This window comes from Haematobia irritans, chromosome 2 (assembly GCF_050003625.1).
Source record: "Haematobia irritans isolate KBUSLIRL chromosome 2, ASM5000362v1, whole genome shotgun sequence".
Lineage (NCBI taxonomy): Eukaryota > Metazoa > Arthropoda > Insecta > Diptera > Muscidae > Haematobia > Haematobia irritans.
Window position 1 is genome coordinate 40,602,669 of NC_134398.1, and position 25,534 is coordinate 40,628,202.

The window sequence follows — 25,534 nt, forward strand, 5'->3', positions numbered from 1 at the left end:
GCCAACATTACTCTCCAAAATGTCCCTTGTAGAAATGAAGTGAGGAACATCATTTTTATGTCATTCTTGATTGACGTTCTCTTGGAATGTCCATGGTGGGCGGCCAAAATATCTGTATGCTCAGAGCTTCAATAGATTTTCGGCATTTAAATTAATCCCATGGTCGATAAATACGATCGGGCTACCTTTAGCAAAGCCTTCACATATACAAACGTGGCTCTGCGATATTTTGGCTCATTCGCGGCGAGGCACCCTCTTGAGAGGATCGGTAGTTTTTGGTGCCAACATTACTCTCCAAAATGTCCCTTGTAGAAATGAAGTGAGGAGCATCCTTTTTATGCAATTTTTGATTGACGTCCTCTTGGAATGTCCATGGTCGGCGGCCAAAATATCTGTATGCTCAGAGCTTCAATAGATTTTCGGCATTTAAATTAATCCCATGGTCGATAAATACGATCGGGCTACCTTTAGCAAAGCCTTCACATATACAAACGTGGCTCTGCGATATTTTGGCTCATTCGCGGCGAAGCACCCTCTTGAGATGATCGGTAGTTTTTGGTGCCAACATTACTCTCCAAAATGTCCCTTGTAGAAATGAAGTGAGGAACATCCTTTTTATGCAATTCTTGATTGACGTCCTCTTGGAATGCTTCAATAGATTTTCGGCATTTAAATTAATCCCATGGTCGATAAATACGATCGGGCAACAACCATCAGCAGGGCCTCCCATACCATTACCGTCAGTGGCTCTTGAGTTCTAGTGGCAAATTGAATTTCAATGCATCCCTTCCCGCAATATGTAGAGCCATTGAGCAAGTTTTCTATCATTACGGCGATAATTCCCATCAAATGTGGTCTTCATTTCTGGTGTTGTTACCTTTTCTCTTCAAATTTTCAAAAAAACGATTTACTCACATTTAAATGTTGGGAGGGATCTAACGATAGCCACTTGTTGAATTTCCAGCCAAATATCAAGCAATCACACTAACTCGCTTGAATTCCATCACGAATAACTTTATTACTAAATGCAATAGATTGAAATCCTTTTGTAAGCATGTAAACAATAAAATGAACTATCAATGCAATTAATTTGTCAGATGTCAGACCATCATAGACCAAGGAAGGTATAGGCATCTTAAGTGAATTCACAGCGCTTTAGTTTGTCTACACACCGTAGAGGGCTCTTTTACGTCTGCAATTGAGTGATTTTTTAATTTTTCTTTCCTTTATTCTCTTGAGGAAACACTAAATATTGTAAAAGAATATAAAATTCTATACAACCACACCTTTTTTGTAATGCAAATTGACTGATTTGTACTGCAATAAAAAAACAAAACCATGCACTGCAAATAAACAAAACCATGGTGAATTCTCCTGAGATGTCTATACCTTCCTTGGTCTATGACTGCAAATAGACAAAATCATTGTAAATTATCAAACGATGTCTTTATATATTCTTGGTCTATGGCTGCAAATAAACAAAATCATTGTGAATTGACATAATCAATAATTCCTCGTCCATATTTTAGATTGTTTTTCGTTTCTTGATTTGTTTACATTTTATTTAATGTTTTCAACGCACCCGACGCATTGAAAAGTTAAAAGTTCGTCAACTTTAGGCGTCATATGCATACGTTACTTTTGTCGTGTAACTCAAACAATTGTTGTTCCCACATTTTAACTTTTTTTGACAATAACATATATAGCCCAATTCTCAATAACAACTCCCTGGGAATTTTTTCCCTATTCCCTGTTCCCCTATTCTAAACAAAATCTCCCTGGGGAATTTTTCTTTATTCCCTTTTCCCTTATTCTAAACCAACTTCGAAAATGGGAAATTTTTCCTTTGGGGAAAACTTGGTATTACAAATGACAATAAAAAGGGGAAAAACGATGACAATTTTTGGAAATAATTCCCCCAAAAAATCGAGGGAGTTGTAACCAAAATTCATCATTTTTCTGTAATTTCCGGTCAAAAACCTTAAATTAAAATTGATGATGGGATGCATCCAACTACCGAATGCTCATCTCATGGTCACAGATCTGTACATATTTAAATTTTTTTTATATAGAAAATAAAGGTTTTACATTTAAACTATAATATACCTTCCGGTTTTAATGTAGGTGCTTGTTTCTTAAAGGAGCAATAATGCGAACATGTGTCCCGCGTGGCGTAAAAAGCTGAGGAAATTTATTAGTTTTCTTCTTCCGTTTTGATGAAATATATTCAATTCGGCCATAGGTGTTCTTTAAATATATTTATGACTTCTTTATGAACTTTACTCAGGCTACTCTGGGCCACAGATACGTCTCGATCTTTTCCTACGCCCTTTTTGGTAGCCACCTTCTACAAAGAAGCGTAGCACCTAATCTTACTAGAGAAGATAATCCAAAAGACTTGCGTTGAGGTGGAATGTGGGCTGCTAATACATACCCTATAATATTGTATCACAATGGACTGAATGGTCTAAGTGAGTCTAGACCATTCAGTCCATAAATCCCATGAACTAAGTAACAACCTCTTCATGTACAAGTATGTAGTTACAACGTTTCAGGCAACTCAAATGGGTTAATGGCATCGCGTAGCTTTCTCCTCTTTATCCTTTAGACCTTCTTACGTTGATACGCCTCTCCTCAGCTACTACCATAAACACGGCACTAAACATTTTTTACGTTTTTCGAGTTTAACTCAACTACGAAATACTCTGAATTATTTCTCCCATGTTATTCCCTTCCCCTACTGTTTAGAATAGGAGGATTTTATTCCCGAGGAAAATGAATTCCTAGGGAACACATTCCCTAGGGAATATTCAGAATTGGGCTAATAACGTACGCACGCATGACCGCATGGTATGTAATTCACCCTTAACTCAACCTTTACCGTATAAATTAGTCAATTTGCATTATAGAAAAGTGCAGATATACAGCATTTTATATTCTTTTGCAAAATTTGCTGTTTCATCAAAAGAGCAAAGGAGAGAAAACAAAATTAAAGACTAATTTCAAAAAGTTAATTAGCTATTCATAATTAACCTGAAGTATTTTTGGGATAAATACAATCAATTTGTAAATCGAAGTGAATTTTCGCTGAATTTACACTCATTTGAGCCATTTGAAAAATGTCCGTTCGTGCATACGGTACATATTACTATCGAGCTACGTTAATTGCGTTACGTCCGTAATAATTTTAATAAATACAACGCTGCATAATTGGGTAGTCACGACATCTGATGTGCGTGACTAACAATTCAATGAAAGAAAATTTGGTGAGCGTGTATCATCGACGTTGTTTGGCCTGTGAGTGGTCGTCACAATAATAAATATTCTACAGTTATTCTATTATTTAAATACGAAGCAATATTATTATATCGAAAACAAAATGATGAAAAGGTAATATCAATGTGTACATTTCTTTAAGGAATGAATAATTATGGAATTTTCCCAACGGCGGTACAGGTGTGTTAAGAAAACTTCTTCGGAACAATTTGAATTGTTAAAATTTGAGATGTCTCGACATCCAGCGGCAGCTATTGGTGGATATGGTTCAGGGACGGAGCGCGCTAAAGTTGATGAGGAATGGAAAGAAATTGTAGAGAAGCTTAATGCAATAGGACCGCCACATCGAACAATGACAGAATGGAAAAAGGTAAGAGTAAGACCGATGTACCATCTATATGGGGGAGTGACGAGGGCAAAAGGTGGTTGAGTTAAGATGGTTGTTATTTAGCTGAAGGGAAGTTATTATTTGTTGACTGCTAGCAGTTGTTATGGATGTGCGTGCGTGCTTGTGTTGCATTTGTGATATGCGTGTCTGTTAGCCTTTTTTTCTGATCTGCCTTTGTAGTCACGTTTCGTTTAGGTCACGTCACGAAATATTTTAGCGTTTCTAGTTGTTTTTTGTTTTTGAATCGTGATGAACCACAAAGTACATTTGTATATACATACATACATACATGCATGCGAACATACTTGAATGAATAATTTTCATTATACGGCCCCAGAAAGACACTTTGCCGTGTTATTCATATTAGATTTGGAGTAAGAATAATACAGTGAGCACTCCAATAATGTAAATATATCCTCTTGAAACGCAATTAGTCATCATAATAATGACTGCTACTGCAGTTTTTTACTATTAAATGTATGATGGCAAAAGTCACATAGTATGAGATGGGCACACCATTAGGGAGACTTGGGTAGATTCCACTACGCGTTTTCCAAATCGTTGACTTGTTCCTATAAATCGTATGAAAAATTATTCGAGAGAAAAGTTATCACTTGAATTCGAATGAATTTGAGTTATTAAACTTTTCTGAAAGTTTTTGACCTGTAAATTTTTTCAAATTTTAAAAATGTCTTGAAATGCAGGGCCAGTATCAATTTTCTTTCATGTGGAAAAGAGAACAGGACAAAAAAAATGAAATTACATTGGCATATTAATTAACGAGAAATGTAGATTCATTATTAGATGGTTTTATACATTGATATTTGAGTCTATTCTGAGTAAAGCAACTAAACTCCGTTTGAACCGATATAATTCTTTCACTATATTTAGAGATCACAATTGAGGGGAGAGATACATGAGAAGTCTGAGTAATAACTTAAAATAGGGGCCCGTAAATTTTTTCCTAAGCATAACGCCTGGGATCTAAAAGAAATCTATATTTCAAATTTGACAAGCATACTTTTCCTCTGTTGGTTAAGCTACACTTGTAGTTTAGTCAATGCATGGCTTTAAGCTGAGATCAAAAACAACAATATATTTCAAATTTTAAACCCATCAAATTTTTTTCACACAAAATTTTTTTCTGATTCAATCACGAAATTAATTGAACTATTTAAATTTAATTGAAATGTCTTCAATCATGAAAATGATAGTGTCAGTCACAGTTTTAATTGGATATTAAAAAATACTTGATTAAAAAATTAATTGTTTTCATTAGCAAATTTCAATTAATTTTTTAATCCAATTCAATTAAATTAAAAATTTAAATTGATGTTGATTGCAAAACTAAATTTTTTCATTAAAAACGTTACTACTTTGAATTACTTTCCTAACTTACTTAACTTTTTTAGTTTGATTAAAAAAATTATTGTTTGAATAAATTTTTAGTTAAAGATTACAAAATTACCATTACTTTTTATACCCTTCACCACTACTGTGGTACAGGGTATAATAAGTTTGTGCAATGTATGTAACGCCAAGAAGGAGTAATCATAGACCAACCTTTTAGTATATGGATCGGCTAAGAATAAAATTCTGAGTCGATTTAGCGATGTCCGTCTGTCTGTCTGTCCGTCTCTGTCTGTTGATGTATTTTTGTGTGCGAAGTACAGCTCGCAGTTTTAGTCCGATTGTCCTAAAAGTAGATATAGGGTCCTGTTTCGGCTCAAAGACGATCCCTATTGATTTTGGAAAAAAAAAATCGGTTCAGATTTAGATATAGCTGCCATATATATTTTTTACCGATCTGGTGTATATCAACCGATCTTCCTCAAATTCCGTACGTCCGAATATTTTATGAGTCTCGAAAAACTTGCAAAATATCATCCAAATCGGTTCAGATTTAGATATAGCTCCCATATATAGTTTTCGCCCGATTTACACTCATTTGCCCACCGAGGCCAATTTTTTTGCTCCGATTTAGTTGAAATTTTGCATAGGGAGTAGAATTAGCATTGTAACTATGCGTGCCAAATTTGGTTGAAATCGGTTCAGATTTAGATATAGCTCCCATATATAGTTTTCGCCCGATTTACACTCATTTGCCCACCGAGGCCAATATTTTTTGCTCCGATTTAGTTGAAATTTTGCACAGGGAGTAGAATTAGCATTGTAGCTATGCGTGCCAAATTTGGTTGACATCGGTTCAGATTTAGATATAGCTCCCATATATATGTTTTTCTAATTTCGACAAAAATTGTCAAAATACCAACATTTTCCTTGTTAAATCGCCACGGCTTAGTCGAAAAGTTGTAAAAATGACTAATTTTTCTAAATTTCTAAAACATATATATCGAGCGATAAATCATAAATAAACTATTGCGAAGTTTCCTTAAAATTGCTTCAGATTTAAATTTTTCCCATATTTATACCCTTCACCACTACTGTGGTACAGGGTATAATAAGTTTGTGCATTTGTATGTAACGCCAAGAAGGAGTAATCATAGACCAACCTTTTAGTATACGGATCGGCTTAGAATTAAATTCTGAGTCGATTTAGCGATGTCCGTCTGTCCGTCTGTCTGTCCGTCTGTCTGTCCGTCTGTCTGTCCGTCTGTCTGTCTGTCTGTCTGTCTGTTGATGTATTTTTGTGTGCAAAGTACAGCTCGCAGTTTTAGTCCGATTGTCCTAAAATTTGGTATGGGGTCCTGTTTCGGCTCAAAGACGATCCCTATTGATTTTGGAAAAAATCGGTTCAGATTTAGATATAGCTGCCATATATATTTTTCACCGATCTGGTCATAATTGGCGTGTATATCAACCTATCTTCCTCAAATTCCGTATATCCTAATATTTTATGAGTCTCGAAAAACTTGCAAAATATCAGCAAAATCGGTTCAGATTTCGATATAGCTCCCATATATAGCTTTCGCCCGATTTACACTCATTTGCCCACAGAGGCCAATTTTTTGCTCCGATTTAGTTGAAATTTTGCATAAAGAGTAGAATTAGCGTTGTAACTATGCGTGCCAAATTTGCTTGAAATCGGTTCAGATTTGGATATATCTCCCATATAAAGCTTTCGCCCGATTTACACTCATATGACCACAGAGGCCAATTTTTAACTCCGATTTAGTTGAAATTTTGCACAGGGCGTAGAATTAGCATTGTATCTATACCTGCCAAATTTGGTTGAAATCGGTTCAGATTTAGATATAGCTCCCATATATATGTTTTTCTGATTTCGATAAAAATGGTCAAAATACCAACATTTTCCTTGTAAAATCGCCACTGCTTAGTCGAAAAGTTGTAAAAATGACTCTAATTTTCCTAAACTTCTAATACATATATATCGAGCGATAAATCATAAATAAACTTTTTCGAAGTTTCCTTAAAATTGCTTCAGATTTAAACGTTTCCCATATTTTTTTACTAATATTGTGTTCCACCCTAGTGCATTAGCCGACTTAAATTTTGAGTCTATAGATTTTGTAGAAGTCTATCAAATTCTTCCAGATCGAGTGATATTTAAATGTATGTATTTGGGACAAACCTTTATATATAGCCCCCAACACATTTGACGGATGTGATATGGTATCGAAAATTTAGATCTACAAAGTGGTGCAGGGTATAATATAGTCGGCCCCGTCCGACTTTAGACTTTCCTTACTTGTTTTTAAATGACTTCGAGTTTGATTTGATTTGAAAAGTAAATTGTATCAATTACTTTGTTGATTAAAATTAAATTCAAATTAATTTATTAATTGAAAAGTTTTTCAACTTCAATCAACTTCTTAATTGGAAATATTTTGGTGATATTTATTTCTGTGTACACACAAAATTTTTTTGTTTTTCTGATTCAATCACAAAATTAATTGATCCAATTAATTTTTTAATTGAAATGTCTTCAATCACAGAAATGATAGTATCAATTAAAAAATTGACTGTCAGTTAAAAATTAATTGATCCAGTTAAAAAAAATAATTGATACTATTCATTTGTGTGATTCATTTTTGTTTCAATTAAAAATTTTTTGAATCAAACTTTTAATTGGATATTTTTTGAAACTCAATTAAGATTTTAATTGGAAACATTTTGGTGATATATTTTTCTGTGTATGATCAAGATTTAATATCGGGACATATCGTATTGCAAATGCCTTCAAAATGGATAACCGACATTTCTATTTTAATAATTAATTTTCTACATTAATATTTTAAAAATTAAAAAAAAAAAATCCAGTAAAAAATTTCTGCTATTTGAAGTTGAAGATGCAATTGTAATTCTTAATATAAATTAATAACAAAATAAACAATAATAAATTAAATATTCGCAATAAAAAATTTTCTCAATATCTTTATTCTTTTAGGTTTGGTCTGATGTCCGATTGCGCATAAAAAAACGACTAAGTGAAGAATGTTCTGGAACTATTAAGAAAAAACGCAAACAAAAAACAGAAAAAATAGAACCAGAATCAGAGGAAGATTATCTGATGGAATCAATAAATAATGTTAATTCCATATATGCTTCACAATCCTTCTCCAATAATGATGGTGGTGAACATTTCAATGAATCGGAAAGTTTCCAAGAGCCATACGATAATCAACAACAATTACCATATGCTCAAGAGGATTATAAAATGCCGTCATCATCATTTTTAGAAGATCAACAACAATCAAATAGTTCTGCACATGATGAGGATTCTGCAAGAAGGAATAGCAAGAGAACAACAACAAGTGAACAATTCAAGTTGCTAAGATCGGAAATGTTAAAACATCCAGCAGCGGCAATGGGATATGTTGCAGGTACCGATCGCAGCAAAGTTGATGCAGAATGGAAAGAAATTCAGGAAAAATTAAATGCTATTGGACCACCATATCGTTCATTGCCCGAATGGAAGAAGGTAAGTAGGAAGGTGAACTAGATATAAAGAATTGCGTCAAGAGTTGGGTTAGGGTTAAGGTAGGAGATAAGTCTCCTTGGCGTATTGCTTGGTACCATGTCTACCCAAAAATGACGTGAATCATAGGCAATAAATAACTTAACTTTTTATTTTTATTTCTAGGTTTGGTCCGATGTTCGACTTCGCATTAAAAGACGCATGAACGATGGATCCTTGCATAAAGGTCGAGGTAGATCAAATAATATAACATCCGAAGAAGATAACCTCATGGAAGCATTGAGTAACTCAATATACGCACAACGTTCCAGTTCTGACAATGATGCCTACGATGAACCCGAAATTGATCCCAATGATACTTCTGTTGCTGGCATGGATAATGATACAAATGATAATTCGTGTGAAGCTGGAAATTTTGAGATAAATCCCCTAGAGGACCAAGATCGAAAATTATTCCATAGGCAATTTGCGATATTTGATCATCAGGAATCTCCGCATAATTTCAATACTAATCACGAAAGAAATAATCATGTGGAACAAGTTCTATACACGTTGCAATCGCAAATGGAACAGCATAATAGGCTATTGGAGCATTTAACAAAAATGTCAACTACCATGACAAATTTAATGAAACGCCATGTAAATATTATGGAACGCAAAACCAAGCTTATGGAGCGCCAAACAAAGGCGAATGAATTGAATGAATTATTTCGTAGGCGGCAAGAGAATCGAAGAAAAATTCGGGATAAAAAGTCATTGGGTTTACTTCCTAGTAGTAGTAGATTCGATTAATATGATTAAGATTTCGATATATAAATTATTTTTACTTATTTTTATCATTAGTTTTTATATTTAGATTATACTTGTATCTATCTTAGTATAAGATATGCATATTGAGAAGTGATAAGACGAAGGCACGACAGTTCGTGAGATAAAGGTTCTCGCAATATTAGAATAATGTGTAAAATAATAAAACAAAAATTAAAATTTACATTTGAGATCATTTAAAGGCCGTTTGGCCAAAGGTTTGTTATGGAACAGATTGGTTGAAATTTTTGAGTAAAGCAAGTATATATGGCCGCAAGTGCAATCGGGACGAATCTAATCCAGAAGTTAAATGTGGTGATCAATATATATGAAATAATCTGTAATTATGAACCAATTTTTTAATGGTTAGAGGACATATACTGACATCACATGTCGAATAACAACTTTCACGAAGATCCAAGAAATCAAACCTGGGAATCAATTTATATAGGGGCTATACCCAAAAGTTTTTCGATGAGGCTCTTTTTTTATAAAAACTACTTCTGCCACTTGTACTTAAGCCGATAGCTTGTTTTATTCGAAAGTTTGAGTGTTTTTTTAACAGAAGGAATGACGAACAAAGCAGACTCGGAATTTTTCCACGAGTAAAATTATATATACTTTATGAGGTCTGAGAGAAAATGTTAAGGTGTGACAAAGTTATTATACTCTCCATGATATACTGTATATAAAAATATTGAAAAGTCGAAAGGAGTTGATCCGTTTATACGGACAACTTATGAAAAAGTAGGTTAGGTTATAGATGATGAAGCCAACCCTTAGAAAAAAGGGGCTGGTTCCCAGTAGACCGTGTTGATCCATTGATTTTCCTCATAGCTGTTTTCTCTCCTCTTCGTCAATCGTCAAGATTCCAGACGAGTTCCATCAAGGCTTCGGGACAGAAGACCTAGAGACTTCCATCCGGAAGCCTTGATTAAGGCAAATATATCCTTCAGATTGCAGTTCCTTACATCGGTAATATTCCGAACGAAATAAGAGCCCTGTATCTTTCTTCTTCTAAAAGATAATGCTGGACACTTGCACTGAAAATGTTAGGAGACTTCTGTTGCCTTCGGGTCCAGACCACGGTTTCCACTCGGGCCAAAAATAATCTACCAAAATTCGGAGAAACTTTTGCAAAATTTTGTCAAAATTTTCTATAGAAAATTTTGTCAAAATTTGTCAAAACTTTATTTCAATAGAAAATTTTGTCAAAATTGTGTTTCTATAGAAAATTTTGTCAAAATTTTATTTATATAGAAAATTGTGTCAAAATTGTTTATATAAATAAATTTTTGTCAAATTTTTATTTAGACGGAAAATTTAGTCAAAAATTTAATTTCTCTAGAAAATTCTGTCAAAATTTTATGTCTATAGAAAATTTTGCCAAAGTTTTCTACAGAAATAAATTTTTGTCAAAAAAAAAAAAATTATAGTCAATTTTGCCAAATTTTATTTCTATAGAAAATTTTGTCAAAATTTTATTTCTATAGAAAATTTTGTCAAAATTTTATTTCTATAGAAAATTTTGTCAACATTTTATTTCTATAGAAAATTTTGTCAAAATTTTATTTCTATAGAAAATTTTGACAAAATTTTATTTCTATAGAAAATTTTGTCAAAATTTTATTTCTATAGAAAATTGTGTGAAAATTTTATTTCTATAGAAAATTTTGTCAAAATTTTATATCTACGGAAAATTTTGTCAAAATTGTGTTTCTATAGAAAATTTTGTTAAAATTGTGTTTCTATAGAAAATTTTGTCAAATTTTATTTGTATAGAAAATTGTGTCAAAATTTTCTATATAACAAAATTTTTGTCAAATTTTTATTTCGACGGAAAATTTAGTCAAAAACTTTATTTCTCTAGAAAATTCTGTCAAAATTTTAATTCTATAGATAATTTTGCCAAAGTCTTCTATAGAAATAAATTTTTGTCAAAAAAAAATTTTATAGTAAATTTTGCCAAATTTTATTTCTATAGAAAATGTTGTAAAAAATTTATTTCTATAGAAAATTGTGTCAAAATTTTATTTGTACAGAAAATTTTGTCAAAATGTTATTTCTACGGAAAATTTTCTCAAAAATTTTATTTCTCACTAAATTTTGTCAAAATTTTATTTCAATAGAAAATTTTGTCAAAATTTTATTTCTATAGAAAATTTTGTCAAAATGTTATTTCTATAAAAAATTTCGTTTACATTTTGAAAAATTTTGTATTTAAATAAAATTTTGACAAAATTTTCTATAGAAATAAAATTTTGACAAAATTTTCTATAGAAATAAAATTTTGACAAAATTTTCTATAGAAATAAAATTTTGACAAAATTTTCTTTAGAAATAAAATTTTCACAAAATTTTCTATAGAAATAAAATTTTGACAAAATTTTCTATAGAAATAAAATTTTGACAAAATTTTCTATAGAAATAAAATTTTGACAAAATTTTCTATAGAAATAAAATTTTTACAAAAATTTCTAGAGAAATACAATTTTTGAGCAAATTTTCTATAGAAATAAAATTTTGACAAAATTTTCTATACAAATAAAATTTTGCCAAAATTTTCTATAGAAATAAAATTTTGTCAAAGTTTTCTTTAGAAATAAATTTTTGTCAAAAAAAATTTTATAGTAAATTTTGCCAAATTTTATTTCTATAGAAAATTTTGTCAAAATTTTATTTCTATAGAAAATTTTTCCAATATTTTATTGCTATAGAAAATTTTGTTAAAATTTCATTTCTTTAGAAGGTTTTGTCAAAATTTTAGTTCTTTAGAAAATTTTGTCAAAATTTTATTTCTATAGAAAATTTATTCAAAAATTTTATTTCTCTAGAAAATTTTGTCAAAATTTTATTTCTCTAGTAAATTTTGTCAAAATTTTATTTCTATAGAAAATTGTGTCAACATTTTATTTTTTTTTTTGTCAAAATTTTATTTCTATGGAAAATTTAGTCAAACATTTTATTTCTAGAAAATTCAGAAAATTTTGTCAAAATTTGATTTCTATGTGTCGCCATCAGAAAGTCATAGTTCTTGCAGCTCTGATCGTTCCACATCAGTTTAGATTGCTCGTTCCATATCAGTTTGTATTGCACATAGGTCCAAAGTCCTTTCCATAATCCCTATGGACCTGTAGATTGATAATAGTATGTAATTTAAAATTATCCCGCTGGACGTTTACTTTTATTCGGTTTCCGTGCCGAAAATCAGCTTGTTCTTACTGTTACTTTAAGCCACCGTGGTGCAATGGTTAGCATACCCGCCTTGCATACACAAGGTCGTGGGTTCGATTCCTGCTACGACCGAACACCAAAAAGTTTTTCAGCGGTGGATTATCCCACCTCAGTAATGCTGGTGACATTTCTGAGGGCTTGAACGTTTAATTTAAATTTTTGTTGGAAAATCGAGCACATTAGTTGCCTTTACCTATGAAATCGAACTTTTGCAACAAACCCCTAAATCAATATCGAAAAATATACATATAGGCAAATAAAAATATATTTAATTTCGCCAACATTTTCAAGTTTTTCTTTGGAAATGACTTCATTCAAAACAGAAAAGGGAAGCAAAACTACTTTTCGATGGGAAAACCGAACATAGTATTTCTCTGTTGTTGGTATTTCGTCAAACCGCCCTTATTGTGGGCCGCCTGAACCAGCACACTGTTTAAATAATCTGGTAACGTCACAAGCGAAAAATAACAACAAAGTAAACAGTGAATTTGTAAGTGAATGAAGATGATCTTCTTCTTCGTTGCATTTGCGTGAAAACAAATACAGTTTTGGTTGACGAAGTAATAAACAAATATTTGATCGAGTATTTATTTGTACACAACCAATTACTACTATTGCAATAAAAATACACATTCGTACTTATGTTAATATTCACAATAATATCGTAGTCGTATGCAAAAGAGCCATGAATCGAAGATCGTAAGTATAGAAAATTAATATTTTTTTCGTGTGTTGGAATTTTATGCTGTCGCTATCTCCTATCTTTTGCGAAGTCAGTTATTTATTCGTTGCGCTAAGACATGAAATCATGATTAAACATTCGGTAGAAAGTAATTGAAAAGTACTGAGTAAAATAGCTGGGAGCAATTTAATGATCCGTGTTGGATTGGAATATATGGGTTCTAGTTGGTTTTGAAGTTAATAGTGTAATAGCGCTTGCGTATAGTACTTTGCAAGATAAAGAATCACTAATGAATCTCTTTTATGTGTTGGCTTTTGGGCTATGGCTATTTTTTATGAGGTCCGAACGTACTTCGTTGCGTGAATTGCATTCGAATAAGAAAAGTGGTGTAATGAATCAATGGATCCATGTCCGATTGGAATATTTGGATTCTAAATGGTGGACCGATCTATATTCGCTATACGGACCGAAAATACCTCTAAATTTTAATTTTCAGGCAAATCGGATAAAAACTGCGTTGTCTCGAATTTAAATCGGGAGATCGATCTATATGGGGTATATATGAAAATCGATCGATATGTGTGCACCCAAAATACCTCTTGATTTTGAATTTCAGCCAAATCTCATAAAAATTGGGATTTCTACACTTTGGGAGCCACCGTGGTGCAATGGTTAGCATGTCCGCCTTGCATACACAAGGTCGTGGGTTCGATTCCTGCTTCGACCGAACACCAAAAAGTTTTTCAGCGGTGGATTATCCCACCTCAGTAATGCTGGTGACATTTCTGAGGGTTTCAAAGCTTCTCTAAGTGGTTTCACTGCAATGTGGAACGCCGTTCGGACTCGGCTATAAAAAGGAGCTCCCTTGTCATTGAGCTTAACATGGAATCGGGCAGCACTCAGTGATAAGAGAGAAGTTCACCAATGTGGTATCACAATGGACTGAATAGTCTAAGTGAGCCTGATACATCGGGCTGCCACCTAACCTAACCTAACCTACACACTTAAAAAGTCAAATCTGGAGATCGGTCTATTTGAGATAAATACATACATACAAGGCCGTATTCAGGGGGGGGGGGTGAGGGGGATCAAACCCCCCCCGAAATGAATGAATATTTTTATATAAAGAAATATATATTTTTAGCTGCATAGGTTTTATTTTGAAAAACGCTTACCCATAAAACTTGCACAAATCATAGAATACTAGTTGAAAAGCCCGTCAAACGACGGTCGAAAAAAACAAATTGTTTTTGTTCTCGCACCACAAATTTCATTTTTGGAAAATGTATTTCTGCTTTTTATGTGTGTTTGTTGTTCTTTTTGTGAACATGACTCGCTTTGTTTGGTCATAGCAACAACAACGAAACAGCCAAACACACATGTGTAAATGAAATGGCGCAAAACCTGCGAAAAGAACCTGCCTAATTCAGCGATGGAAGCACTTGGAGTGCAATAAAGAGATATTTCCAAACGTGCATATTCTTTTAAAAATTTTGGTCACTTTGCCAGTTACTCAGGGATGGAAAATACAATTTTTAAGAAAGTACAAAAAAGGTATTTTTTGCGCGGAAAGGTACTTTTTACTAAATTTCAACAAAAATTTCACTGGAAGATTATTGTCAAGAGACTGAATTTTAAAGAAAATAAATTTTTGACAAAATTTTCTATATAAATAAAATTTTGCAAAAATTTTCTATAGAAATAAAATTTTGCAAAAAAATTCTATAGAAAAAAATTTTGCAAAATTTTCCTATAGAAATAACATTTTTACAAACTTTTCAATTGAAATAAAATTTTCACAAAATTTTCTAAAAAATACAATTTTGCAAAAATTCTATATAGAAATAAAATTTTGACAACATTTTCTACCGAAATAAAAAATCGATAATATAGAATCGCATTCTTTTTTCGACTAAAACATTCTTGAAGTTCAATAAAATCCTGTATTTGACTGTCTTTTACAAAATCGAGATTTTCTTTCCACATGAACATGTCTGTTTTGCCATATTTGTAAAAGATTATTAGTTGATGAAGACTTTCTCAAAATATTAAAATATTTTGTCAAAGCTATTGTACCATAAATCTGATATCGACTCAAAAATGTCTACACAAAAGGTACTAAATCATTCGCGGGGGTACTACGGTACTGACCGGGGTGAAAAAGTATTGAAAAAAGTACTTTCGTACTGCATTTTCCATCCCTGCAGTTACTACACACAAAAATTTTTTTTTTCTGATTCAATCACGAAATTAATTGATCCAATTAATTTTTAATTGAAATGTCTTCAATCACAGAAATGATAGTATCAATTAAAAAGTTAATTGATCCAATTAAAAAATTAGTTGATACTATTATTTTTGTGATTGATTTTTGTTTCAATTAAAAAATTTGTTAAATCAATTAAATTTTTAATTGAATATTTTTTAAAACTCAATTAAAATTTTAATTGGAAAAATTTTCGTGAAATTTGTTTGTGTGTACGTGCTCATCCGAATGTTCATTTTCAACAATGAAGAGATTAAAGACGTATCTTAGAAATTCGGCTAGCGAGAGTAGACTCAATGGATTGGCATTAATGTCGGTTCATCGCCGAATAAATGTGCCGACTGAAGAAATCATTGATTTATTTGCTGCCCAAAAAGCCCGTCGGCTCAATTTAATATTATAAAAATATTGTATACATACCTATGCATAAATAAAATTTTCTACACATGAGATTATATGAATATTTTTTTCAAAGTTGAACAGACAGACATACAGACGGACATGCTTATATCGTCTTAGAATTTCTCCCTGATCGAGAATATATATACTTTATATAGTCGGAAATCTATATTTCGATGTGTTACAAACGGGATGACAAACTTATTGTACCCCATCTCCATTCTATGGTGGTGGGTATAAAAATACAATGATTTGCTATTAAACATTTCAAAAGAACATGCATTTTTTGTGAAAATTTCTTCTAGCGCTCCTTTAAGTGGATAGCTTGAAATTCCGACTACACTTATAGAAATCACTGATGTTAATAGCTAACACTGATTGTGTTTTAACAGTTTTTTTTTATACCCACCACCATAGGATGGGGGGTATATTAACTTTGTCATTCCGTTTGTAACACATCGAAATATTGCTCTAAGACCCCATAAAGTATATATATTCTGGGTCGTGGTGAAATTCTGAGTCGATCTGAGCATGTCCGTCCGTCCGTCCGTCTGTTGAAATCACGCTAACTTCCGAACGAAACAAGCTATCGACTTGAAACTTGGCACAAGTAGTTGTTATTGATGTAGGTCGGATGGTATTGCAAATGGGCCATATCGGTCCACTTTTACGTATAGCCCCCATATAAACGGACCCCAAAATTTGGCTTGCGAGGCCTCTAAAAGAAGCAAATTTCATCCGATCCGGCTGAAATTTGGTACATGGTGTTAGTCTATGGTCTCTAACAACCATGCAAAAATTGGTCCACATCGGTCCATAATTATATATAGCCCCCATATAAACCGATCCCCCGATTTGGCTTGCGAGGCCCCTAAGAGAAACAAATTTCATCCGATCCGGCTGAAATTTGGTACATGGTGTTAGTATATGGTCTCTAACAACCATGCAAAAATTGGTCGACATCGGTCCATAATTATATATAGCCCCCATATAAACCGATCCCCCGATTTGGCTTGTGAGGCCGCTAAGAGAAGCAAATTTCATCCGATCCGGCTGAAATTTTGTACGTGATGTTAGTATATGGTCTATAACAACCATGCAAAAATTGGTCCACATCGGTTCATAATTATATATAACCCCCATATAAACCGATCACCAGATTTGACCTCCGGAACCTATTGGAAGACCAAAATTCATCTGATTCAGTTGAAATTTGGTATGTGGTGTTAATATATGGCCTCAAACTCCTATGCAAAAATTGGTCGATATCGGTCCATAATTATATATAGGCCCCATATAAACCGATCCCCAGATTTGACCTCCAGAGCCCCTTGGAAGAGCAAAATTCTTGCCATTCGGTTGAAATTTGGTACGTGATGTTAGTATATGGTATCCAACAACCATGCAGGAATTGGTTCCTGTCAGTCCATAATTATATATAGCTCCCATATAAACCCATCCCCAGATTTGACCTCCGGTGCCTTTTGGAGAAGCAAAATTCATCCGATCTGCTTGAAATTTGGTACGTGGTGGTTGTATATGATATTTAACAATCATGGCAAAAGTGGTCCATATCAGTCCATAATCATATATAGCCCCCCATATGAACCGATCCCGAGATTTGGTTTTGGAGCCACTTGGAGGAGGAAATTTCATCCGAGTCATTGTGCTAGTATATGGTACATTGTGCTAGTATATGGCCGTTAACAACCATGCCTAACTAGGTCCATATCGGTCTATAGTTATATATGGCCCTCAGATAAATCGATCGCCAATGAAACAAAAATTGGTCCATATCAAGTTCATAATTGTATATAGCCCCCATATATGCGACCCCCATATTTCAATTCTTGCTCTCTACGTACAAAAAGTCCATATCGATTCGTAATTATTTGTAGACTTAACTATACATAACTTTATTGTCTCATATATACCATGTATGGACTAAATCACAGTCTTTCGTAGAAGTTTCTACGCAATCCATGGTGGTGGGTACATAAGATTCGGCCTGGCCGAACTTGCGGCCGTATGTACTTGTTTTTTGCTAAAATAGCAAAGAATATGCTATTTTGGAACAGCAGACATACTGCAGACAAATCAGTAGATTGCTGAAATTTTCTGCTGATCCGAATAAATAAAAGACATTTATTTTGAAATATTATAAAAATTGTCAAAGTTTTTTGCTACACACAAAAAAATATTTTTTGTCTTCAATCACGAAATTAATTAATTCAATTATTTTTTAATTGAATTGTCTTTAATCACAGAAATGATAGTATCAATTAAAAAATTAATTGAAAGTCTATTAAAAAAGTAATTGGTACTATTAATTTTTGTGATTGATGTTTTTTTTCAATTAAATTTGTTGAATCAATTAATTTAATTGAATATTTTTTAAAACTCAATTAAGACTTTAATTGGAAAAATGTTCGTGAAATTGTTTCTGTGTAGTACGACAAACCTTTGCAGTTGTTATAGCAGAAGAAAGATCAGCTATTTCAACGAAAGCAGTTTGCCATTTTAGCATCAATAATTGCCAAAAGCTTTTAGCACACACGTTTGCTAATTCAGCACCATTTGTTTGCTCTTTCTGCCGAGAAAAATGTTAGCTGTTCCAACTGACTGATGTTTGCTGAAATAACTATATGCCACTGATATCCTTTTTTCAGCAACCAAAAGATTTTTTGAGTGTACATAATGTATAAATATAGCGAATTGAGCTCGATAGTAGACATATATCTCTACATTATCTTATAAAGCTCATTGTTGCCATAAAATTATGTAGTGAATATCAGTCCTCCGATTTTATTTCTGAGGGTATTTAATGCCGCATTTTTTTTTTATTTATTTCATTTAATAATTATTGAAAATGGTTTAGGTGTTTCACAGGGTTCTATCCTTGGGGCTCTACTATTTATTATATACATAAATGATGTTCAAAATATATTTAGATACTGTGAAATTATTATAATAAAATACATATATGTATGCAGACGATACCCTTATATATGTTGAAGGCGCCAACGATTCTAAATGTTACGATAAATTATCTTACGATATCAGAAATATAGAAATTTTACGTAATTAGAAATAAATATAACAACTCAAATAAACTTCGAAATAAATGAAAAAATTATAAAAAAGTGGATAAGATAAAATAAAAAATAATTTCGACTGTAAGAAAATTTCAAAGAAAATCTGTTTCTTTAGACGAATTAGAAATATTTTGCCCATAACTGCAGTCAATATTCATAACACCATAATCAAGCACCATTTCGAACATGGATCGACAATATTATATACTTGCTGTAAAGATGACCAAATCAAAGACTTCACAAATTACAAAACAAATTAATGAGAATAATATTGCAATGGAATAGATACACACCAATCAGAAGTATGCTAGACACATTAAAATGGTTAAATATAAAACAAAGACTATAACTATAAATACATTGTCTTTCGTTCATAAAATAAAATGTGGTAAATCTCCGGAATATCTACTTGAACGAGTGGAATATGTTCGGGATTCGAAACTAGAGTGATCGAAACCGGTCGGTGAAAACCGGTGGACCGGTTTTTCGTTTTGCACCGATTGTCGGTTTTGTATAAAATCACATTTTCGGTGGACCGATAGAACCGGTATTTTTAATATAAAAAAAACTGGGTTTCGGTTATTTATTTTCAATGTAAACTTAAATAACAAAAGTGTTTTCTGCGCACTTCTAACTTTTTTCTGACCACTTACAACATAGTATTCTTCCAAACTGTCAAGTAAAATATGTTAGTTTTCTAAAGAAATCCCAGAGATAATACAATGAAATATAAACAATTCGTATTTGTTCAATTAGGAACGTATATTTTGTCAACAAAATCTATGATATTACTTACGTTATTATTATTTGACTTAATTTGGTGTACTTTTCTGTAGAAAATGAACTCTGCTTGTTAATATTTTGAAAAATAATAAAATGAGTCTTCGAAGGCAAAATGCAGCATATTTTTTTTTTATTTATTTATTCATTATAAAAAAAAGCCTATTGGCCAATAACGTATTACAAAGCAACTATATACCTAAGTAATATAAAATAACAATTCCTTGTATAACAAAAAAAAAAAAAAATATATAAATATATAAATTTATATACAAATAAATCAATAAGTGATAGATTCAGTTTTGGTTCCCCAACCAACAACAAACAAGTAACAGCACCTAAAATTTCTAGATATAAATCTACAAGAACTAATAGTAAAAGGTCCAGATAGTTCATTCTCAGATATCCATATATTATGATGCTAAGGTATTATAATGTTCAACTAACTTAAGACGGAAAACATTATTCGTATGGGAAAAAATGCGTAGATAATGTGGTAAATAGTTCCAGCATCTCGCAATTCTCACAACAAAAGATTTCGCATAGACTGAATTCCGAATTCTCGGAATAAATATTTGAGGATTGCGAGTAGATCTACTAAAGGTAAAGCTACGGTAAAGTTCTGCAGGGATTCCACTTTTTATAGTACAATAGAATAGTCGAAATAAACGAATATTCACAAAGTCAGAAAAAGAACAACCCAAAAACTTCTTAACGTACATGGTTCCTTCGACGCACCGTGTATACAAAAGAACAACTGTATTCACCAGCCTTTTAATAGTCAATACAAAATTCTCATTAGTGCCAGAGAAAATCTCCAGGCCATATAAAATCTGCGACATCAATAGCGAATGTGCAACAGTTCGCCTGACAAAAAGAGGCATATAAATATTAGCCGAATAAATTCGTCTCAAAGTACTCCACACCCTACCACAAATCATGTCAATATGTGCACTAAATGAAAGTTTGTAGTCAATCACAATACCAAGACATTTCATCCTCTCCACAATCTCAATATTACTATTAGAAATAGATATATTAAATGACAAATCATTTCGCTCAGGGTATCCAAACAACATTGCCTTCGCTTTAGAAGAATTGATATTTAAAGAATTATTCGTGGTCCAATCTACCACCCGTTCCAACGATGCATTAATGTTGTCTACCAACAACTGTGGAGATTCCCGACTTGCAGAAAATAAAAGAAAAACATTATCAGCAAAACAGAAAATTTCGCATTGTCTATTTGGTAAACTGTGATGGAAATCATCCATATATAAAATGAACAAAAGAGGACCCAATACGGAACCTTGAGGGACACCCGAATAAAGAGCTCGTAGCGATGACGATTTATCACCCACATTAACATATTGTGTGCGTCCTGCTACATAAGAAAAAATAAGCCTGCATGCCGACACTGAAAATCCAAATTGATTGTTAAGCTTTAGCAAAAGTCTACTCTAATCAACACTATTGAATGCTTTCGCTATATCCAATGCAACAACGGAACACAATCTACGTTCATTCAAACTACATCTTATTACATCAGTCATTCTTAACAACATTGAAGTAGCATTATGCCCATGACGAAAGGCATACTGACTATCCGAGAAAACCACAACCTCAAGAATTTGTGCCTTAAACAAATGTTCCAAAACAAGAAAAATTTTAGTTTTCGAGATTCTTCCACATCATATTCAATGTAACATTAAAGAAATATTCACAAAAAGCAAGTGGGACCAACAGCTAAAAAATCCAACATTTTACAGCCAAGGAATTTAATTTAACATTAAAGGTGGGTACTAAGTTCGAGTACCACTTAGTAGATACCATATCACATCCATCAAATGTGTTGGGTGCTATATATAAAGGTTTGTCCCAAATACATACATTTAAATATCACTCGATCTGGACAGAATTTGATAGACTTCTACAAAATCTATAGACTCAAAATGTAAGTCGGCTAATGCACTAGGGTGGAAAACAATGTTAGTAAAAAATATGGGAAACATTTAAATCTGAAGCAATTTTAAGGAAACTTTACGATTTGTCGCTCGATATATATGTGTTAGAAGTTTAGTAAAATTAGAGTCAATTTTACAACTTTTCGACTAAGCAGTCGCGATTTTAAGAGGAAAATGTTGGTATTTTGACAATTTTTGTCGAAATCAGAAAAACATATATATGGGAGCTATATCTAAATCTGAAACGATTTCAATAAAATTTGGCACACTTTACTATAGTACTAATTGTTCTTCTTGTGCAAAATTTCAACAAAATTGGGGTAAAACTCTGGCTTCTGGGACCGTATTAGTCCATATCGGGCGAAATATATATATGGGAGCTATATCTAAATCTGAACCGATTTCAATAAAATTTGACACACTTTACTATACTACTAATTGTTCTTCTTGTGCAAAATTTTAAGCAAATTAGGTTAAAACTCTGGCTTCTGTGGCCAAATATGTCCATATCGGGCGAAATATATGTTATATATGGGAGCTATATCTAAATCTGAACCGATTTCTTCCAAAATCAATAGGGTTCTATTCTGAGCCAAAACACATACTTGTGCCAAATTTGAAGTCGATTGGACTAAAACTGCGACCTAGACTTTGATTACAAAAATTTGTTCACAGACAGACGGACATGGCTATATCGACTCAGGAGCCCACCCTGAGCATTTTTGCCAAAGACACCATGTGTCTATCTCGTCTCCTTCTGGGTGTTGCAAATATATGCACTAACTTATAATACCCTGTTCCACAGTGTGGCGCAGGGTATAAAATGGACTATTAAAGAAAAGTAATCGTGAATATATGGCAATTTTAGCGGCTAAACTCGAACTTAATACCCACCTTAATGCATTGAAATATTTTTCGTTCATTTATATTAAATTAAGCTTTTTTGCTACTTTTGGAAAAAAAACCGGTTGGACCGGTTATGCCGGTTATTTAGTTTTAAAAACGCCGTCCACCGGTTTTAAAAAATAATCCAGTTTTTTAGAACTGAGAAAACCGGACTTTCAAAAAACCGGTTTTTTTATCACTCTATTCGCAACCCTATAACCTGCGTACATCAAACAATTTTCGTATACAGAGAGTAAGAACAATCAGCATGCAACGATCACTCTTCTATAAAGGATTGCAACTATATAATGAGCTTTCAAATAATATAAAAAATGATTCAAATAATGTAATTTAAAAAAAAATCAGATTTTTTAATTGTGGATATGTATAATATGTAACATCTTAAAGTATTATGTACTAATAAAAAAATTTGAATTCAAACATTACCAGTACGATTTTCGACTAATTTTAGCCTTTGGTGTTTGTAATCCAAACTCGCTTTTTCAATTTAACAAAATGAAATCTTGAAGACAGCATACAGCTAATTTCGAAAATTAGTTGATAAATTTTGGATCCAAGAAAATCAAAGCAAGCGATCATATTTTAGAGGTCAAATAGACATACTGATTTTTATTTTTCTCTTTTTTAATCTTTTTCAGATCACGAGGCAAAGCCTATAAAAAGACCACTAATAAGCAATATAATGTAATGATACGTGAAATTGCCAAACATCTGTCGGATCCTCAATCGAAAAGTAAAGGAGAACATTTTCTATTCTGGTGTGAATTAAGGGATAAATTAAATGGTCTGGGACCACCCACCCGCAACATAACAGAATGGAAAAAGGTAAATATTTTTGACTATACTCAATGAACTGAATTGAATTAATCTAGCCTATGTTTTTTTCTATTTTACCCCAAAAAGGTGTGGAATGATTGTCAGCGTAGTCGTAAACGTCGAGAACTATTGCTTCTATCTATCAAAAAACCCAAAGAGGAACCAATTGATTATATGGAAGGGCAAGACGATGCAATCGATGATGATGCTAGCAGATTTAATGATATAGATGATTATCAAAATGAATCTTCACAACATTCCTATGATGGTGATGATGCGAATTTGGATGATTCGGTTACACCATTTTCATTGTATAGTTCCTCGAATTCAAATCCACAAACGAATAATGACGATGAGCCATCGACATCGCATAAAGAATTACCATTACCTCCACTGTATAGATGTCCTCCCACGTTGACATATACCATTACAACTCCTTCACAGCCACAAATACAAACACAATCGGTTTCTCCATCGAAGCCGCAAATGTTTTTAAATAATTTTGGACAACAACAAAATGAAACAGATTTTAATCAAGAAATTTTAAACATTTTAAAAAGCCAAATTGTCCAACAAACAAGATTGTTAGAACAAGTATCACAAGCATCGTCAAATATGTCCCGTTTGATGGAGCAACAGTTGGTTGCTATGGAAAGACAAACTGTTGCTGTGCGACGTCAAGCAATTGCTATGGAACATCATACATTGGTAATGAATTCCTTTGTCGATATGATTCGCGATAAAATGCCCAAAAATATAAACAATAGTAAAACTACAAATGTATCCAATGGAAAAACGTAAATTGCAGACAAAATTTACCTCGGTTAGAAAATATTTTTTTAGAAGTTCGAGTTTTAAATGGAATAAGAAGACTCTCTTATTTTTGTTTTAATTTTAATTTTTAGATATATTCCATACTTTGCTGTATTCAACTGACTGGTGAACTTGTTATGATGTTATTAAATATAGAATATATTTAATTGTTCTTTATTACGGCCTTCATATTAATTATATTTGTAATGTAGTTAGTTTAGAATAGATAATATTTCAAGAGGCACTTCCTGTGATGCTTCAAATCTCAATTAATTTTTTGTATATTTAATTTTTTAAGTATTTCAACTATGAAATAAAACCAATATTCCATTACTGTGAGGATCAAATTTATAGTCAATGGTTTTTTCTTTGCTTAAATAATTCTTGTAGATACCCTACGGGAAATTGGTGCAAATTGCCACTGACGGACCTATAACAGGACTGGTATCGGTGATCCACTTTGTCGCAGTTTTTAAATAGTGATAATTTAATGATGATTTAGATAATGATTCCATACTCGCTTGATAAAAAAATCTTATTGGATCTACACATTTAGTGAAGTAGAATTACCAGAATAATCTCTTGTTCAACATGTTTCAAAAGTTTTTCATTTCTGGTGCGATTCGGATTACCAAACTGAAACAGATTTCTAAGAGTTTGTCCGAGACTGGTTCATGAGGACCTGTCTATGGAGTGCCCCCAAGACGTGTCCTTAGGAACGAGTCCAAGACGTGTCCTAAAGTGTAAATTTACCCCGTCTATGACAAACCTATGTTAAAGTGACCGGTCCCCTCCATACGTTTTGACCAGAACTAGGACTTGTCCATGCACACCAGTCATGTGGTTGATCCATTTCCCGTAGGTAGGTTAAATATGTATAAAATTGTGTATAGGGGGCTAATTAAAAAATCACCAAAATGGGCTGAAATTTCGAGAGAAGGAAATGCGCCTCTTTGGAAGGAATATTAATGGATTTAACGCTTCCTTACGAGTATTTCTGTATAAATGTGTTTTTCTCCTCGAATTGTTGTTAAAATATGATGTTAAATACAGGACCTTAACACAGACATTTCTTTTAAAGCCCATCCCAGAATCCCCCATCGAGTTTTTCCAACTTCCGATGCAGCCCTTTTGGACAAGTCCACAAACATTTCTTCTAAAGAGCATCGTGGGATCCCCCAATGATTTTTTTTCACATCCGATGCAGT

General features: G+C 32.6%; 2 protein-coding genes across 3 annotated transcripts; both read left to right on the forward strand.

Moving 5' to 3' along the window:
• Positions 1–3,235: 3,235 nt before the first annotated feature.
• Positions 3,236–9,555, forward strand: LOC142224021 (uncharacterized). The gene is made up of 4 exons (XM_075293832.1): positions 3,236–3,390; positions 3,457–3,646; positions 8,034–8,567; positions 8,730–9,555. The coding sequence occupies exons 1-4, from the start codon at positions 3,380–3,382 to the stop codon at positions 9,354–9,356; spliced, it is 1,362 nt and encodes a 453-aa protein (XP_075149947.1). The 5' UTR covers positions 3,236–3,379; the 3' UTR covers positions 9,357–9,555.
• A 3,537-nt stretch (positions 9,556–13,092) lies between these two features.
• LOC142224022 (uncharacterized) lies at positions 13,093–24,677 on the forward strand. Of its 2 annotated transcripts, XM_075293834.1 has the most exons (4): positions 13,093–13,304; positions 23,336–23,522; positions 23,601–24,336; positions 24,419–24,677. In XM_075293834.1, the coding sequence occupies exons 1-3, from the start codon at positions 13,291–13,293 to the stop codon at positions 24,312–24,314; spliced, it is 915 nt and encodes a 304-aa protein (XP_075149949.1). In that variant the 5' UTR covers positions 13,093–13,290; the 3' UTR covers positions 24,315–24,336; positions 24,419–24,677. The 2 variants fall into 2 exon arrangements, with proteins under 2 accessions (XP_075149949.1, XP_075149948.1); XM_075293833.1 differs by having other exon boundaries at positions 23,601–24,677.
• The last annotated feature ends 857 nt before the right edge of the window (positions 24,678–25,534 follow it).